Below are 16847 nucleotides of genomic sequence, written 5' to 3' on the forward strand. Positions count from 1 at the left end.
CAACCTCAGAATATCCCAAAATGCGACTGCGCTTCTCGTATGCCCAATGGACCGCTAACACCCCTTGGCCGACAGCTGCGCTCTGTTCTGATCAGCTTGCGACGGTCCCAGTCCCAGCTTGAGGCTCCTCAGCGACATGCCTCAGGAGCAGCGACAGCCGCGGCGGCGGCATACCAGCAAGAGGAGGGGGCGGTAGCAGACGCCGGGCGGGCAACGTCCTCTCAGTATAGGCCTTGGTTCGGAGAGGAGACTGGTACAGAGACAGATCACAAGCTGGAGGCTTCGACAGATTCGAGAAAAGGGCGACCGAGCAGGGCGCAGATCAACAGAAGGGCAAGGGTCGATCGCATCAGCGAAGCATTGAGTGGCGCCGGCCATACTAAGGTGCTTCCTGCATGGCATTCGTCACCCAGAGTCAAGCCAGACCTATCGCATATGAACCCGAGATCTCCTACGAGGTGGGCCAACTACAAGAACACCACCGCAAGGCACCAAGATGATCCCATCCCTGAGCTGGCGCAAGCAAGAGAACCAAAATTATCGCGGCTACTGGCGACATATATTCATTACAGGGAAATCGGTCAGCACCTGCTTGAGGCGGACTGGACCTCGAATTTCCAGCCAACACCCCAGGATGACGTGCTGCTCAAAACAAAAGGCCTCACAGTGGAGGATCTCGACTCTTGGGCAAGCTTGGTGGCTATGCCGGATTCGCTAGAGGCGGCGGCCGTGCTGCAAGAACACATAAAAAGGAAGGGCGCTGCGTCAGTGCCGCTCTTTCTCGTTTCCTTTATGCTCCGCCGGAAGACCATCACCGCCAGTGCACTGCGGATCCTCATTCGTGCAGCGTCGCAGGTACTCGAGCATCAGACCTCATCCTCCGCCGAATCTTTACCCGGTGACGCTATCTTCCTAGTCTATGTTCGATTGGTACGACATGCGCGACAGGTCTGGCCAGCCTCCCTTGCAAGCGCAACAGAGCTTCTGCTTCGATTCCTTCCGCGTATAGCAAACTCTGGCCAGCAGATGTCTAGCAAACAGCTCGAACAATCTACCTTCCAGCTCAATAAAGCGATGCGTCTCATTGCAATGCCCGTCGCCAACGAACCCTACAAAAGCAGCGGCTCACAGGAAGCAGCCATTGTCAACGTTCTTCGCTTCATGACTGAGCATGAGCCTCCCTTCGGAATCAACCGTGAAGGCTATCGGGCGGTCATCCAGGTTCAACTCGCGCAGCCAAAGACGACACGAGACCGCCAGTGGGCGGAGCTGAAGGCGCTCTCCTGGCCACCTTGGAAAGTGGACCGCACCGCTATGGACGCTGACTTCACTCGCGAGAGTCACGGCTTGTCGAGAGCAGTGCAGACGTTGTTCCGCATGTACGAAGCTGGGTATGGACCCCAGGGGTGGGAGCGAGTTGCCAGCGTATACTCCGGATGGGATCATGACTTGACCCCAACGATTCAAAGGCGCGCCGTTGGTGACGGCCGCTTCCACTCTGGTGCTGCGTTATGGGTTGCACGCATTGAGGTCACAAGGACCGCACAGGAAGCGTGGGCTTGCTATGAGGCTTGTGAAAAGGAAGGCTTTCAATCGCACCATGATGTTTTGTTTGCGATCATTCAAAAGCTGGATTATGAAGAGGAGCGCCTGGCAGGAGGCGGCACCAGAATCAGGGCTGAGCGGAACACTAATGAGCCAGGACTGCTTCCGGGAGACATGCGAGAAGTCGAGCCTCTGCCGCCCTCGACGCATCTGTATACATACACCACTCGACCGCCACCAAGTGTTCATGAGTTTTACGAACAGCTGCAACTCGGAGGCGTCGCTCTTGGAGGTCGTTGTCTCGAATTTATTGTGACGAGGGCAGATTCCCTTCGGCAAGGCGTAGCGTACCTCCACGAAAGCAACGCGGGTCATTTCAACGCTGGCACGCTTCTTGCTCCAGACTCAACATACGACTTGTCGGCAGTCCCGGTGCGATTGTTTGCAAGCTTCCTGGAACTCTGCAGCCGCTTCTCGAAAGTGCCACTGTCCAGAGCCTTACCAGCCGCCTTGTCAGGCGCTTTCCGTCCTACCCACCTTAGCGGAGTACTGGAAGGTCGCAAGCTCACTTCTGATCATGCGCTCATTCATGCGATTGACTTACTGCGACGCCGAAGGCCGGCGTATCGACCTGCGTGGAATGCTGTTCTTCAAAGCCTTGGCCGTGAAAGCTCTCTCGGCAATCTCTGGCGCCTCGTCTACACTTCTTCCAGCACCGAAAACCTTGAACTACCAGCGGGGGAGGAGGATGTCTGGCGAGGGGCTATCGTTGCTTATCGGCTGACCCGGCGGGTGCTTTCGCTGATGCGAGAGACGAATCTCGACCTTGACGTTGATGGCTTCCTTGCTCTTTGCTATGCTACAGAGAACATGGCCCTGGGATGCTTTTTGATCCTGCGACAGCACCAGTTCGAACACCTCGCCGGCGTCGAACCGAAAGTTGGCGGCGACCCACAGTCGTATGTCGGGCAAGCCATCAAGCTTCTGAGGACGTCGTCGTCGATATCACTACGTCTGAAGTCCGACTTTGAAGTGCTTGTGGGCGAGGACAGCAGCCGCAGTCAATCCCTCTTAGAACTCCCCCGGCTCCTTCATGTGCCCAATCCAGCGACGCTACACGCCTACATCCGCACACTTGGATGGCTGGCCGACTATCAAGGTCTGCTGGACACACTTCGCTGGATGGTCGAATTCGAGGCCGAGCTTGGCGAGAAACGCGCTGTCGACCGGAACGGCGAGGTCGTTATGCGTCGTGCGATCATAGCAGTGCGTGTGTTTCTCGAGCGGGCATGGCTGCCTGAAGAGGACGTTTGCCGGTCGGAGGGATCAGAGGACAATGGTGATGGAGCAGGGAGGTTGTCGCAGTGCATCTATCGTTTGAGCACGCCTGCGCCCACCGAAGTGATTGACGAAGCGATCCAGCTGGTGGGAAGTGTAGACGACTGGGGTGGGTGGCCGACGGACCAGGAGGTGGAGGGCTATTGTGACAATGAGCGTTTCAAGCACTTCTGGCCTGGTGGTCATCACCAGCGGCCGTAACGGCGGGAAAGGTGGCTATCCATGCGATGAGCGGATGTGCCTTCTGCCTACTGGCGTGTGTACAGATTGAGCGTCGACTCTTGTGAGAATGCTGCATCCCCCAGTGGATGCAAGGAGTCTACCGAACTAGAGTACGCACAGCAAGCGTTTCCTCTGTTGCATAACACTGCTGCCCCCATATCTGACTGGACAAGTCGATCGTGGGCATGACAAGTCCATCGTGGGCATGGATATACGCCGTGGTCACTCTAAAACAAAGAGTGAGGCCAAGCCATCACATGCCGCCATCACATGCCATCAAGTTGTGCTATTTAGGCTGCTTCTGGACGGTGTTTACTCAGAATCAGGAGTCATCTCCAATGCCTAACAAAAGAAGTATATACCCATACCACTTGCTAAAAGCGGTTGTCACTGTACTTCCACAAAGTCTAGAATGCCTCGTGGTTTTACGGCCGCAAATCTGGAGGAATTCACAAGCCGCCAAGCCACTCCGTCACCACCCACTTCGCAGGAACTGTCGAATCAAGCTTCGAATCCTCTTCGGCACTCGCGCAATCTCAACCTCACGACCGTTCATCCCGCCTGCCGCTTTGAGGCCGTATGCTGCGAGTAGTCGGATAGACGACGAGGTAATGGTCCTGCCGGCGTGCGAGTGCAGAATCATGCACGATGGTCTACTCTCTGCTGATTGGCGCTTGCGCTCACTGTAAGCCCGTCTGATTTCGGGCGGACTGGACGCTGATGTTTGATGCGAGAGTTAGGGCCGTAGGCGTGGCGGTCATTTTGGATGGCAGAGAGGTATAAGAGTATCAAGGTAGAAGTGTGTATTGGGGTTTCACTCTGCATCACAAGCATCAAGAAGCGTCTACTCATCTGACAATTATCCCAATCAACAACCATCTCGAACACACCATCAAATCACCTCGATTCGTCGTTACCCTACACAACACTCCATTCTACTTGCGACTTCGAGACTCTCGCGGCTACAAGATCCAGATCAAATGGCAGCAAGCACCTTCAAAGTCATTGTTGTCGGCGGCGGCCCGGTCGGACTGGTCGCCGCCCATGCTCTCACCAAAGCAGGCATCGACTTCACCCTCCTGGAGCGACGACCGCACGTTGTGATTGACGCCGGCTCGAACTTGGTCCTGACACCCGTCGGCATTCCTGCACTGGGTCAGCTGAATCTTCGCGCGCCTCTCGACGCTGTCAGCTCGCCACTGGGCCGCATCGACCGCATGGATCACGAGGGAAACGATCTCGGCGACGTGCAGCTGTTCAGCATGATGAAAGAGCTCATCGGCATTGCGCCAAGGGTTATCAGCAGACATGACTTGACCAGAGTGCTTTACGACACACTTCCATCTGAGGCTCAAAAGAAGATCTTTGGGAATAAGAAGCTTTCGGACATCACCTCCACACCAACCGGAGTGATAGCTACTTGCGCAGATGGCACCTCGTACGAGGGATCCCTGGTCGTCGGTACCGATGGTGCACACAGCCTTGTGCGCGACATCATGAGGAAGCTGGCTCTTCAGAATGGCCCATCCGAGCAGGTCAATGCCGAACATCCTTTCCTGACAACATACCGATGCCTGTGGCTACGCTTCCAAAGACCAGCAAATGTCCCAGAAGGTGTCACTTGCGAGACGCACGGCCCCGGCCTTGCAACACAGCTTTTCACTGGTGAGGACTCGGCAGTGGCTGCAATCTACGAGACGATGGAAAAGCCAACGACAGAGCGCCCACGTTACACCCGAGCAGACCAAGACGCACTCATTGAGCGCTGGGGCCACATCCCCATCATTGCTGGTGAGGGCAAGCTCACCCTTCGCGAGGCATACAACTCACGACAAGAGTCCGGCCTCGTCAGCTTGGAAGAAGGTGTCGCCGAGCACTGGAGCTGGAATGGTCGCGTTGTCTTGGCGGGTGACTCAGCCCACAAATTCACTCCATCGACGGGTGCAGGGTGAGTGAAGTCGAAGTCGAAGTTGAAGTTGGAAAAAAAGAAAGAAAGCTGACATAGACTTTGTAGCTGCAACCATGGTATTCTCGACATCGCTGCCCTCGTACAGCAACTGAACGCCATCTGCTCAAAGGCTCCGAACGCATCGCCATCAAGGGAAGCGATTGACTCCGCCCTTCAGGCCTACCAAGAAAAACGCCGCAACACCATCGTCGCCGAGTGCGATAGGTCAAGCAAGGCCACCGCAGCAGCGACATGGCAGAACGGCGTCTTCAAGTTCGTGGACAAGTACGTTATGCCTCGAAATGCGGTCACCAGGTTCTTCATCGGTCAGGCGGCGAAAGGGGCTGCACGCAATCCATCCCCGAACTTCAACTTTGGCTCCAGCGAGGTGCAACTTGGTAAGAAGGAGGCTTGGACGGCATCTCCTGTGATGGTGCGAGCTCACTAGGAGCCTTCTGTTAGCGTTTGAGGACTGCAGCCTGGTTTTGGGTGATGGTTTGCAGTGAGAAGCGTACTAGCAAGGTGTTAGCAGCGTTTGAGGGTAATACTGGGATCTATCTAGGATACGTAGACATAGACATAGATTGAGAGCGCGAAATACTTGACCTATCAATGTCACTCTACTTCTTTTGTTCTCATTCCGATCGACCAATGTCTATGGCGTGTCGTACTCGGCGCTGCCTACACCGAATCTGCCAAGTCCTCCATCAACTCGACTTCACCTCTATTCTGGATGGATCCTTCACTGACGAATACGTCTCACGAATCGAGATGTTCTTTGATCCTGCGCCACCCATCTCTACACATCTTAGCATAGATTTGGCTCTGGAGATGCCTTCGATGGACTCGAAGTCACCCCTGCACACGACAAGATACGACCGTGCACGACGATCTTTGCAACACGTCTGGCGCGTCGACCCCGATATGTGTGCTTCCACGTTACAGCCTTCTTCTTTACGCCCGCAACGTGTGACGGTCCGGACCTCAAACTGACGTCTCCATCGCTCAACTCTCTCATCTCGGGCATGTTTTGCTGCCGCTACTCTTTGACGGCATCTGGCGCCCGGGAGACGTTGACGATTACTGATTGCATACTAAGCCATGGCTTCGACAGACGCGCCTTGGAGGCCCAGCTGGCCAGCTACGAATGGAACAACCTCGCTTGACAACATCCTGTCGAACGTCTCGCCATTCAGCAGCGTGGTTTGATCGGCATTGAGCAAGCCGCCGTCGACCGCACCGTTTAAGCTGCCGTGACCCGCGCCATCCAAGCCGTAATGCCGCAGGCCATTCAGGCTACCGTCGAAGGCGCCGTTCAGCACGGCATCCCGCAGACCGTTCAAGCTGCAGTCGACCGCGCCGTTGACGCTGCTGCCAACTGTACTGCCCTAGCGCAGATGCCGAATGTACGCAGCCCACTCATCTACACTCACTACTCCTCCACACTTACTACTCGACACTTACAACTCCTTACTACTCCTTCCCACTCACCACTCCTCTACACTCACCACTCCCCTACCCTCACTACTCCTTTATGCCCGATTGTACCTTGTGCTGACTCTATCTCAGGCATGAAGTACTCGCCGGCCCCACCCACCCGCCCTCATGGCCTCAGCATTTTTTTGCCGGGAAGGCAATTCGTAGAACCGTTTCGAAAACCTTGTGTATTGTCCGAGCTTCGACAGCCAGGGGAGTCCGTCTCCGGCATTTTCGACATATACGGCTTTGTTGGTCGTTAGACGGTCCTGGGCACAGACGTTAGTACCGTAGTCGAAAACATGGAATATTGAAGCCCAGGACTGTGAGCTCATCGACTTGTGCTCCGACTCGGAATAAAGTGTTCGACACCTCGTTGTCTCGCCCATCTGTCCGCGGCATCGAACGAGCATGCCTCGGGGTTGAAGCACAAACGATACCTGCAACGGAGGTGCCGTGAGACAGCACGCCAACTTCTCGTTCTCTCGGATCTGCCAAGCCGGGCATGGAGGTAAGCCTGGCGTAGTTTTCCTTTCTGCTTGCAGTTCGGGAGTTAACAGCTGACCATACTACAGCGGCGTCTTTCCAACCCGAGACATGTATCAACATCTTCGATTTCGTCATCGCCGCCGTCGACGTCGCCACCGGCGTCGCCTCGACAGTGGGCTCGTCCGGACGAGCTGACTGCTCTTCTCATGGCTCGTCTTCCAGTTTCTACATAATCGAGCAGAAGCTACCGCGTCCTCCGCCCTTCCGCTGCTACATCTACAACATCACCATCATCGGCGGCACATGTACGCAGGAGCAATATGATGCTCTTGCGTACCGCACAGCGGTGGTTGAGGATCTGTATGTGGTTGAGCCGAGCGGTGGGAGTCCGGGGGCTGTTGCGTGAGTGTTCTCAAATGGTCTACCTTCTAGAAGAGACAATGTGTAGCTCTTGATTGACGGGATCGGATGAGGTCATGGGATAGGAAGATTGTTGTCCGTGGTGATTGTCGATTGCTGAAGCTGTGTTTTTTCTTCCAGAGCTGGCATTTGGCAACTTGGCGAATCCGAAAGACGACCGTCTACATCATTTCCAAAATTCTGCTCGTTCATTGATCGGTGCTTACATCTCTCCTGCAGAGCGTACGGCTTGACGGTAGCTCTTGAATGTACCCCGCAGATGATGTCCAGCTCACAAGCCAGCCTAGGTAAGTGGAGGTGCTTGGAGGGCTGACGAGGGCCGACTCTGGTTGATACAAGAGGTTGAACAACTCTTCTTTCCGAACGAACCTCCCGACAGAGCAGATTGTCAACTCCGCACACACATCAACCAACGAGCATTCAGTAACCATGGCAACCGCAGAAGTGAAGATTCCAACACACCACAAGGCTCTCGTATACGACAAGCCTGGTGAAATCAGCACCAAGATCGAAACGATCGAAACTCCGAAGCCAGGCGTTGGAGAAGTCTTGATCAACCTCACGCACTCGGGAGTATGCCACAGCGACCAAGCTGTCATGTGCAACCGCTGGAAGTGGCTTCCTGCGGCTACTCAAGCGGGGCAGGTTGGCGGCCATGAAGGTGTTGGCACTGTCGTTGCCTTTGGCGATGGTGCTGAAGCGTCGGGACTGAAGATTGGCCAGCGTGTTGGGATCAAGTGGATGGCTTATGCATGCCTGAACTGTTTGCCGTGCATGAGTGGGAGGGATGCTTGTTGTACGACGGGCAGGATTAGCGGCTTCTATACCCCCGGGACGTTTCAGGGTGAGTATCCACCTTGAGACCTATGAGTTAGATGACGGCTGACTGTTACTCAAAGAGTACGCTCTTGGTCCGGCCAACTATGTCACTCCGATTCCGGATGGGCTTTCCAGCGAGATGGCAGCACCGTTGTTGTGTGGTGGTGTTACTGTCTATGCAGGTTTGAAGAAGACTCTGGCTCAGCCTGTACTCTCGTCCTATCATTTCCACAGCCTGACCATGCTGACTTGTGAAAGGGCGACTCTATTGTGATCCCCGGTGCCGGTGGTGGTACGAGACCTATGCACAACACCCAACCATGTTTGAGACATTCGCTAACCCTTTTGCTTGTAGGTTTGGGCCATTTAGCGGTCCAGATCGGTAAAGGAATGGGGTATAGAATCCTGGCCATCGACAACGGCGATAAGGAAGATTTTGTCAAGGGTCTTGGCGCTGAAGCGTTCTTCGACATCAGCAAATACGGCAGGGATGCTGAAGGCAACAAGAAGCTCGCGGACGACGTCAAGAAGGCTTCCTCAGGTGAGTGCTACGACCATCGGTTGATGCTATGGGTCCGTGGAGCTGACGTGGCTTGCAGAGGGTATGGGGGCAGCAGGCGTCGTAATGTGTACAGCCAGCAACGCTGCTTACGCTCAAGCTTTGTCTTTCCTAAGATTCGGCGGTACTCTCGTCTGTGTGGGTGTACCGGAAGGCGACCCTGTGCCAATCGGCGGTGCGGACCCAGCCTCTATGCTTGCTCAGGAGCTACGTATCGTTGGCAGCGCCGTCGGCAACCGCAAGGATGCTATCGAAACGATGAATATGGCTGCGAGAGGCATCGTCAAGACTCACTTCACGCTTGAACCGATGAGCAAGCTGACGGAGACTTTCGAGAAGATGGATCAGATGAAGCTGCAGGGACGGGTGGTCATTGACTTGAGCAAGGAGTGATTCGGTGGCAACGAGATGGGACAATGAGGACTCTCTTGGATTGCCTATCACTGATAGTCATCTCACTGCTTCAATTACTACTGGATAGCTGAGAACTTTGTCGGAGTCAAGAAGCTCGAAGAGACCTTTGCGTTGATCGGTCCGTCCTTCTCGCTGTTCGCTCTAGCCTCGACCCATTCTGGGTCACTGAAGAAGGCGTTCCACTACACGAACGAAGTCAGCGACCGCCAGGAAAGTGACGTGAGCCTCCCTACCTTCTTCTCTCGATCAGCCAAAGACTCCCAGGCGAGCATATAAGTCAGGTCGTTGGCGTCGGGTCCGACTAGAGTGTTCCTAAGACGTTGTCAGCTCTCATGTGCGTTCATCGTCTCCAATAGATCGTCGAAGTCTGGAGACCGATGGGAGGAAACCTACCAGAACCCAACTTGCTTAATGCCATGCTTCTCCCAGATCTTCAGCGTATGGTTCTCGAACCTGGAGAGCAGATTCGGCATCCGACCTGGGATGGTGGTATAGATACGAAGTTCGTAGATCATCTTGAATATTGTCTTGGTCGTTACCGTACTTGATGTTCAAAGCAAGATTTTGTACAGTATCGACAATGGACGTTACGGTCGTTCAACTTTATCCTGCAGAACCATATGCGGGGCTTGACATGATGCCTTGGTGGTGGAGCGCTCGGTAGCTGTTGTTGGAGGTAGCCGATTGTCCGTTGTCGGCCTTGATGATGATGATGAGAAGAGCTCTGAGAGTGACCATTCTAGAGATACCTTGAAGAGGAACGATGTGTACAGTAAGAGTGTCTGGGCAAAGCACATGACTTCTACCACACTCGTTGTCCAACTCGACGGGCAAATTTGAGACGCAAATCATTTCAAAGTTCAACCGGCTTGACGGTCAACTTCTGGTAGGAACTAACATCTTCAAGTTTCTCAGCTGTCCTTGAAGTTCACTCTTCGATATGCCGATATGCCAAAGGCATGCGTCGAGGATAGGACACTAGCAGTTTCACTGACGAGACCGACCGCTTGCGCTCGAACGTAACGACGGTAGGCATACTGGCACCATGCACTCAGATATGCATAACCCTTTACAGCTTGGATGCTCCGGGCGGCGATTGACCCATTTGCTGATCACTCAAGGCCGACTTTCCATGCTCTCCCATAGCCAGCAGCTTCCCGGTCCGCTTCTCCCTAATGAGGCATTGCGTTGTGGCTGCCATCTCAAGTCAGTCATCATCGTACAACTTAGTGTGCGAGAGAACTCACAAAGACGCTTGCCTATGCTCCTTAGCATGCACTCAATCTCCAACACTGCCCCCTGCTTGACCGGCTGCAAGTAAGTGACGTTCAACGTCCGGCTCACTCCTCCAAACACCCAAAACCCTTCCTTCGCAACCGGCGCCGTGGTCATGGTCGTGCTCATATCTGCCAACAAGGCCACACAGCCGCCATGCATGTTGCCCATTCGGTTGCAGAACTGAGACAAGACTTCGAGCTCGAAAGTACACTGCGCCGCCATGCCTTCGGTCACCAGATCGCAGGTTCGTGCTGTGGTCACGCGGATGGTGCGCATGAGGAGGCTGTCGAACTGAGAGAATTTGTGTCAGCAGGACGACCGGCTCAACATGGAGATGCATGCTTACGGGCTCTTCGTCGATGCCGTTACGCCTATAGAGATCGATATAAGCTTGTACTCGAGCCTTTGGGTCTTGGATAGATATGTCGGTTGCAAGCTGGCCATTGGCGTGGCGTTGAGCCATCTTGGAGATGTCTAAATCGAATCGGACCCTCTACATTCAGTATCGCAAATGAGGCTCTAAGAGACTGTCGTTCATCTCCCAATTCCAGATACATTTCCAGCTGATGGCGGTGATCCAAAGGAGCCGCCCTTGGGCCGAGGCAACGGCGCTGTCACTGCGTCTTCATCAATTCGCCTCTCTTCTGGTAGAGGTCCATCAGGTCAATCTGAGATGGCCTTCGTAAGGCGTAGCTCGCAATTGATGGTACTGTTCACGTGAAGTGTCATGCTGAGGTAGAAGGAAGCCGTTTGAGCGAGCCTCCTCCAGCTGGTGAGCCTAGCTCGGACCAAAGGGCGAGAGGGACGTCACCTCACCTCATCTCATCTTGAGCACTTTATCTGTCGTTTTTCTCTTCCATTTCTCAGATAGACGAACAACTGCGGAGGTCTTCTTGTCCAACGGTGAGCTACACAGGAAGAACACAACAACCACCGTTCAACACCGCCAAAATGAGCAACACCGACAAAGAAACGTCCGACATCCTCCAACAAGTCCTCCAAGAATACGGCTCCCGAATCTCAATCCAATACAACGCCAACATCCTCGTCAGCGACCCAAATGTTGCTCGCACCATCTACGACCAGACAGCATCAATCCGCAACACCTTTGGCCCCAAAATCGTCATCGCTTCCCGTGGCGAAGCCGATCCGGATGTCTCTGGCCTAGAACACGTCACGGTCAAGTCATTAGAGAGTCTCGAGATGGACCAATACACCCACGCGATCTTCTGCCTCTCCAACGAAGACCCCAAAGTCGTGCTTAAAGGGCTGCAATGGATGATTCATGCGCTGCAACCGAAAGGCATCGCCATCGTGACGAGTTTGAAGGTTGAGGCTGGAAAAGTGGAGGGTGAGGAGGGTCAGTTTAATGTCGGCTTGGAGGAGAAGATGTTGTTTCAGAGTAAGGGGAAGATTGGGAAGTTGACGGAGGTGCTGGAGTATGCTGGGTTTGAGAGGGGGAAGATCCGAAGTCATGAGAGGAGTACGGAGGCGGGCGGGGGGAAGACGGACGCGGAAGTCGTACTCGCCATGAAATGGGACCAACTTACGGGATGAGGAGAGGAAGTGTTCAGCTGGGTGGCGAGTTGAAGGAGATGTGGTGGGCTTTACCGTAATTGGATGTACCATCTGAGGGCGGCACCATTCCCGTGAGTTAGGCCGCGTTTGACTCCTGTCCAGAACTCCCTGCCATAATACACACCAGTACTGTACAGAACAAGACCAGCCGAAGGTAGTTTAGACACCAGCGTCCTCCGGCGCGACATCCAAATTCCAGTCAATCGCTCCTTCCTCCCCGTACCTCTCCTCCAACCACTCGTTCGCCTTCTTGAAGTGCCCACAGTCAAAGAAACCCCTTGCAGCAGACAGCGGACTGGGATGCACGCTCTTCAGCACCAGATGCTTACTGCCATTGATCTTCGTACACCGCTTCTGCGCCGGCGTGCCCCAGGCCAAGAACACCACACCCTTCCTGCGTTTCTCGGCAACAATGTCGATGATGCGCTGAGTGAATTGCTCCCAACCTTTGTTGGCATGGCTGTTGGCTTCGTGGGCCCGGACAGTGAGGCAGGTGTTGAGCAGAAGCACACCTCGGTCGGCCCACGGAGTAAGCAGGCCGCCATTCTTCGGCGGTTCCTTGAAATCCGGGTAGTCAATCTTGAGAGCTTTGTACATGTTCTTCAGACTTGGTGGGGCGGGCGTCGGCGGCCGGACGGAGAAGCAGAGTCCGTGTGCCTGGTTGAGGTTGTGGTAAGGATCCTGGCCGATAATGACAGCTTTGACACTAGGGAGAGGCGTGTGGCGAGACCAGCTGTAGACGTCTTCGCTGGGTGGAAAGACCTTTTTGCCGGACGTGACTTCAGACATGAGAAACTTCTTGAGGGAGAGGAAAGATGGTTTGATGAGTTCATCTTTGAGCACGCTGAGCCAGCTTTCGTGAAGTGTCTCGATTTCCAGCTTGAGTAGATCCTTCTGCTCAGTCGTGAGTTTGGCCAGCCATGCGTCCTTGTCGAACTTGACGGGTTCCGTTGCGGGTGCTGTTGGGGAGGAGGTTGGATGAGATGGGTTGGTTGATGATGTCTCTGGGTTTGGCTTTGGCTGGCCGAAGAAGGAGGTTATAGAGCCATTCGATTTGGGCTTTTTGGCTGCTTCCGCCGTGATGTCTGCTGCTTTGCGTTTGAGTGACATGGTTGTGATGGCACGTAGGGTAGTTTCGATCTTTGGTCGCGGTCGTGGATGGAGTTCGCGATGTGACGCGTCAACGCGCTTTCGATTATCTAGATTAGATTGATTGAAGCAGTGACCATCGACGTCACCATTCAATCGACCTGCGTGTAAAGTTACACCTCCAAGCAGAGACAGTCAAATGGGCCACCCAGTCACATTTGGCAGGCTTCTCCGAGACGAGATTGCGGTCAAGATGTCCATATCGCTCTCGTCAGTAGGCGGTCGTTGCCTGTACGAAGGTCCCTTGTACGGCTCACCCTAAGGTCGTGACGCTTGCTATCGGCAGCTTAACCTCCAAGTATATGGGAATGACAGATGGTAACAACTGTTGCATTTAGCAGGTGACGGCAAGGTAGCTTGCTTGATGTGGCCGATCACCAGAATTGCTCTGAGTAGTCCTAATATCGTAACTACAATCATTAGAGCCACACAGGGTGTTGGATGTCGACGGTCGTTATCATCTCTACAACAAAGCCTGCTATCTATCTCCTACATACCTCCTCTCACAACTTCTGAGGCGGATGAGATCACGCTGTGTTTGTCATACAGGTCTGCGGTAATGAGTGACTGCCTTCCAACCCTTCACTCCCGAAACGCCCACCCCTTCCTTGGGGGCGCAACCACTTGCTCACAGGCAAGTCCCAGCCTCCCTGGAGCGTACGCCACGTCTTCTCCATGTGCCGCATACCGAAGGTTCGTGTCTACACCATATTTCAACTTCAACCTTCCAAGCTGCTGCACAATCTCCCACACCCCCGACGCCGAGTTTACATCCCGCAACAGCGGAGCGTCAAACGCCAGGGCGATTTGGAACGGCGAGAGGGTCAGATCCTGTCCGATCTTCCACCCTGCGAAGATATCAGCGGGGTTTTGTCGGCGTTTAAAGCCTCACTTACATCCCCAGAACATTGGCAGCACAGCCAATGCGGTCAGCAGCTCGAAGATCGCGGCACCCGCGAACCACCGTAAATCAGACTTGTACAAATTCTCCCTCGTCTCCTTGACAGCGGGTACGATCTGGTTGATTTCCACTCCGGAGTCGATGAACGGCGCTTGGTTTCGCCACTTAGACGCATAGATTGCACCTCGAAGCATCACTGGTTGGACGTTGAATCAGCAGGCGACATCTTCCACTCGTCAGGATGGAGACGTACGCTCGTTCATTGTCCTTATGATGTCTGGTGTTGGATCGGAAAAGAGCATGCCAGTACCAGCTGCCTGACCAGGAAAATTAACGACATGCTTTGCGGCTTCAATGTTGAAGCTGGGGACGTTGAAAGCCCAGGTAGGCGCAAACCCTTTAGACCCTCTCGCTGTCGATATCATGACAGTCGCATTTGCACTGACGAGATAGCCTGCACCAACAGTAACAGGATCGAATGCATTCGGCTGGATGACATGCGCCATCTCTTCGGTAGTGTTGATAGCGCGAGTGTTGTTTGCTTTGGCGACTACCTTGCCTTGCTCGAGATCTTCGAGAAGCTGTACATTACCACTCTGAAGTAGAACATTGTATTCCACAATAGCTGGTAACAAGGTGCAAGACGTCTCCACGTATTGGCCTGGTGTCTCGTCAGCTCAAGTCGCAGGTGTACATCTCAATGTATATCACCTTCAAAGTCTCTCCAACCCGCCAAACCAACCGTTGTGCGAGCACCCCCGCTGATGGTGTCGTATATGGGCTCAATGCTGACCTGGAATGCCGGCAAGATCATGGCAGGGCCAATGTACGAACTCGGATCATACTGCTTCCAGGTCCCCCAGGTAGCGTTGATGCTGAAAATCATCTCCTTGGTGATGGGCCAGGTCCTGCTGGTACAGTCTGTTTTCATAACGCCTGTTGTTGATCGTGAGAATAGAGTCTTTATGTGTTGTGGGCATTGGGGGGTGTATCACCTGGTCCTTGTATTTTCGCGGTGCACTGGGGTACTTCAGTGGGTGGCAAAGACGCAAGAGGGTTTTCAAACTCACCTTCTCCTCACTGCCGCTGCACTGAGGGACTTCAAATTTCATCGACCTCTGAGCCGCGAGATCTTGGAACGGTAGCTGGCTAGCTAGACTCGCAGTTATCCTATGATTCCACACCGTGCCAGAGAAATTGCTCGGGAGCTCGGGCAGTAGATGCATGTAGAGTGTGACGTCTGAGGTCGTAGTACCAGAGACGACAGTTGATGCCTTCTGCAAGAGAGGTCCATCGATGACCACTATGGCGACCAGGATGCAGGCAATGTTGAGGACACTTAGATGCCGCAGATAGGCTACCGCAGAGACTATGCTCCTGGTAACCCTCCACTGCCGCTCCAGTGCACGGATGGACCTTCCGCGAGTTGTGCTATACCACCACGAGATCTGTGAGTGAACGATCAGCCAGTCGGTCGCACAGCTCAGGGGCATCATAGCTTACCGGCACAGCTTCCATGTAAGCCAGTGCAAGCGCCGAGTTGGCCGCAGCGGTTATGATGGCCAAAGACACGGCAGGCGACAGGGGCCAGTCGCTCACCGGCTGTCCATCGGAAACCAGAAGGACCGCGAATGAGGCAAACACACAGCTAGAAGTGACGCATAATGCGAGGAGACCAACCAACGGACGCACCTGCAAGACCGATGGGTTCCAGACGTTTTGTTGACGGCGCAACGGTAATGTCCAGCCTCCAATACTGATTTGAGTTGCCGTAGGAGTTTTTGCCTCGACAGATGCGTACGGTGCATTCGAATTCGGAGAGGTAATGGTAGGGCTCGTTGCTGTACTTTCAGCCTCGCTACCGCCACTCCCATGCCACGGAGGGTCTGAGCCAAAAGCAAAAGTCTCCAGAACAGAGGTGGTCGAAGTCCACATCTTGATGTCCTATGTGGTATTGACAACACTTGACTGCTTGGAAATCGATATTGCCCTGCTCGCAAAGAGAGTGAAGAACGACAGAGCTACCCCATACATACATGTACTTCATCAGGCCAAGCTGTTCCTACTAGTAACCACAGTGAGCACTCTTAGCAGTTCAGCATCGCAGCGCAGTGCATTCGAGGTTCTGTGGCCAGACCTGCGCAGACATGGCGACCGAGATCGAGCTTGCTCAGGTAATGCAGCGGGCAGCGGGCTGGTGGCGGAGCTGGGTTTTTCTGTCCCGGTCAAAGACCACCACACCGGACTGGCAATGACACAGGCGTAGGCGCACTCGCAGTCGCGTGCGGAATTCAACCATTTAGAATGGCGCCCAGCTTCGGAATGTTTTCAACGGACAACACCACCTGAGCTTCAGGCTTCTAGAGTAGTTCCAGCGAGGCCGCAATCGCAATGACAAGGGCCAGGTGGTATGGTGGAAGACGTACGGTAATCAACGAAGGCTGACATCTTCGCTTTTCCGCGTATCAAGCCGAAGAGCTGTATCATGCCACACCTCGAAATTGTCATGTGGCATTGACTCGCCGGGAACTTGAAGAGGAGCTCGTTGACCTCCGCCCGCTTCGCTTGCCATCCCCGAACAGGTTGGAGGCAGATGATGTAGTCTCGGACGCCTCACCCCACCCCGACTGAGCTGCTTTTGGGAGAACGGCATGTGTACAGTGATGGCAGCATCGTCTCGTCTTGCGAGGCCGCAGCCGCTCACCGGAACT

At 54.2% G+C, this 16847-nt stretch overlaps 9 protein-coding genes across 9 annotated transcripts; 5 read left to right on the forward strand and 4 right to left on the reverse strand.

Annotated features, from left to right (window-relative positions):
- Positions 1-39: 39 nt before the first annotated feature.
- On the forward strand, positions 40-3084 carry LTR77_003165 (uncharacterized protein; the record flags this gene model as incomplete). Its single annotated transcript, XM_064800422.1, has 1 exon — positions 40-3084. One exon carries the CDS (start codon positions 40-42, stop codon positions 3082-3084), a length of 3045 nt encoding a protein of 1014 aa, XP_064661761.1.
- A 1001-nt stretch (positions 3085-4085) lies between these two features.
- LTR77_003166 (uncharacterized protein) lies at positions 4086-5501 on the forward strand (the record flags this gene model as incomplete). Its single annotated transcript, XM_064800423.1, has 2 exons — positions 4086-5053; positions 5120-5501. 2 exons carry the CDS (start codon positions 4086-4088, stop codon positions 5499-5501), a joined length of 1350 nt encoding a protein of 449 aa, XP_064661762.1.
- A 1533-nt stretch (positions 5502-7034) lies between these two features.
- Positions 7035-7424, forward strand: LTR77_003167 (uncharacterized protein; the record flags this gene model as incomplete). Its single annotated transcript, XM_064800424.1, is given in 2 exon segments — positions 7035-7040; positions 7056-7424. The coding sequence occupies 2 exon segments, from the start codon at positions 7035-7037 to the stop codon at positions 7422-7424; spliced, it is 375 nt and encodes a 124-aa protein (XP_064661763.1).
- Positions 7425-7867: 443 nt separating this feature from the next.
- LTR77_003168 (uncharacterized protein) lies at positions 7868-9209 on the forward strand (the record flags this gene model as incomplete). The annotated part of the gene is made up of 5 exons (XM_064800425.1): positions 7868-8282; positions 8338-8465; positions 8516-8549; positions 8613-8798; positions 8857-9209. The coding sequence occupies 5 exons, from the start codon at positions 7868-7870 to the stop codon at positions 9207-9209; spliced, it is 1116 nt and encodes a 371-aa protein (XP_064661764.1).
- A 77-nt stretch (positions 9210-9286) lies between these two features.
- On the reverse strand, positions 9287-9745 carry LTR77_003169 (uncharacterized protein; the record flags this gene model as incomplete). Its single annotated transcript, XM_064800426.1, has 3 exons — positions 9287-9412; positions 9464-9542; positions 9624-9745. 3 exons carry the CDS (start codon positions 9743-9745, stop codon positions 9287-9289), a joined length of 327 nt encoding a protein of 108 aa, XP_064661765.1.
- Positions 9746-10299: 554 nt separating this feature from the next.
- On the reverse strand, positions 10300-10971 carry LTR77_003170 (uncharacterized protein; the record flags this gene model as incomplete). Its single annotated transcript, XM_064800427.1, has 3 exons — positions 10300-10424; positions 10478-10799; positions 10855-10971. The coding sequence occupies 3 exons, from the start codon at positions 10969-10971 to the stop codon at positions 10300-10302; spliced, it is 564 nt and encodes a 187-aa protein (XP_064661766.1).
- Positions 10972-11181: 210 nt separating this feature from the next.
- On the forward strand, positions 11182-12065 carry LTR77_003171 (uncharacterized protein; the record flags this gene model as incomplete). The annotated part of the gene is made up of 2 exons (XM_064800428.1): positions 11182-11190; positions 11376-12065. The coding sequence occupies 2 exons, from the start codon at positions 11182-11184 to the stop codon at positions 12063-12065; spliced, it is 699 nt and encodes a 232-aa protein (XP_064661767.1).
- Positions 12066-12245: 180 nt separating this feature from the next.
- UNG1 (uracil DNA glycosylase) lies at positions 12246-13196 on the reverse strand (the record flags this gene model as incomplete). Its single annotated transcript, XM_064800429.1, has 1 exon — positions 12246-13196. The coding sequence occupies one exon, from the start codon at positions 13194-13196 to the stop codon at positions 12246-12248; it is 951 nt and encodes a 316-aa protein (XP_064661768.1).
- Positions 13197-13817: 621 nt separating this feature from the next.
- On the reverse strand, positions 13818-16071 carry LTR77_003173 (uncharacterized protein; the record flags this gene model as incomplete). The annotated part of the gene is made up of 7 exons (XM_064800430.1): positions 13818-14083; positions 14132-14332; positions 14390-14797; positions 14848-15072; positions 15132-15156; positions 15207-15584; positions 15640-16071. 7 exons carry the CDS (start codon positions 16069-16071, stop codon positions 13818-13820), a joined length of 1935 nt encoding a protein of 644 aa, XP_064661769.1.
- Between the last annotated feature and the right edge of the window lie 776 nt (positions 16072-16847).

This window comes from Saxophila tyrrhenica (assembly GCF_035928015.1).
Source record: "Saxophila tyrrhenica strain CCFEE 5935 chromosome Unknown scaffold_4, whole genome shotgun sequence".
In the NCBI taxonomy this organism is placed as follows: Eukaryota; Fungi; Ascomycota; class Dothideomycetes; order Mycosphaerellales; family Extremaceae; genus Saxophila; species Saxophila tyrrhenica.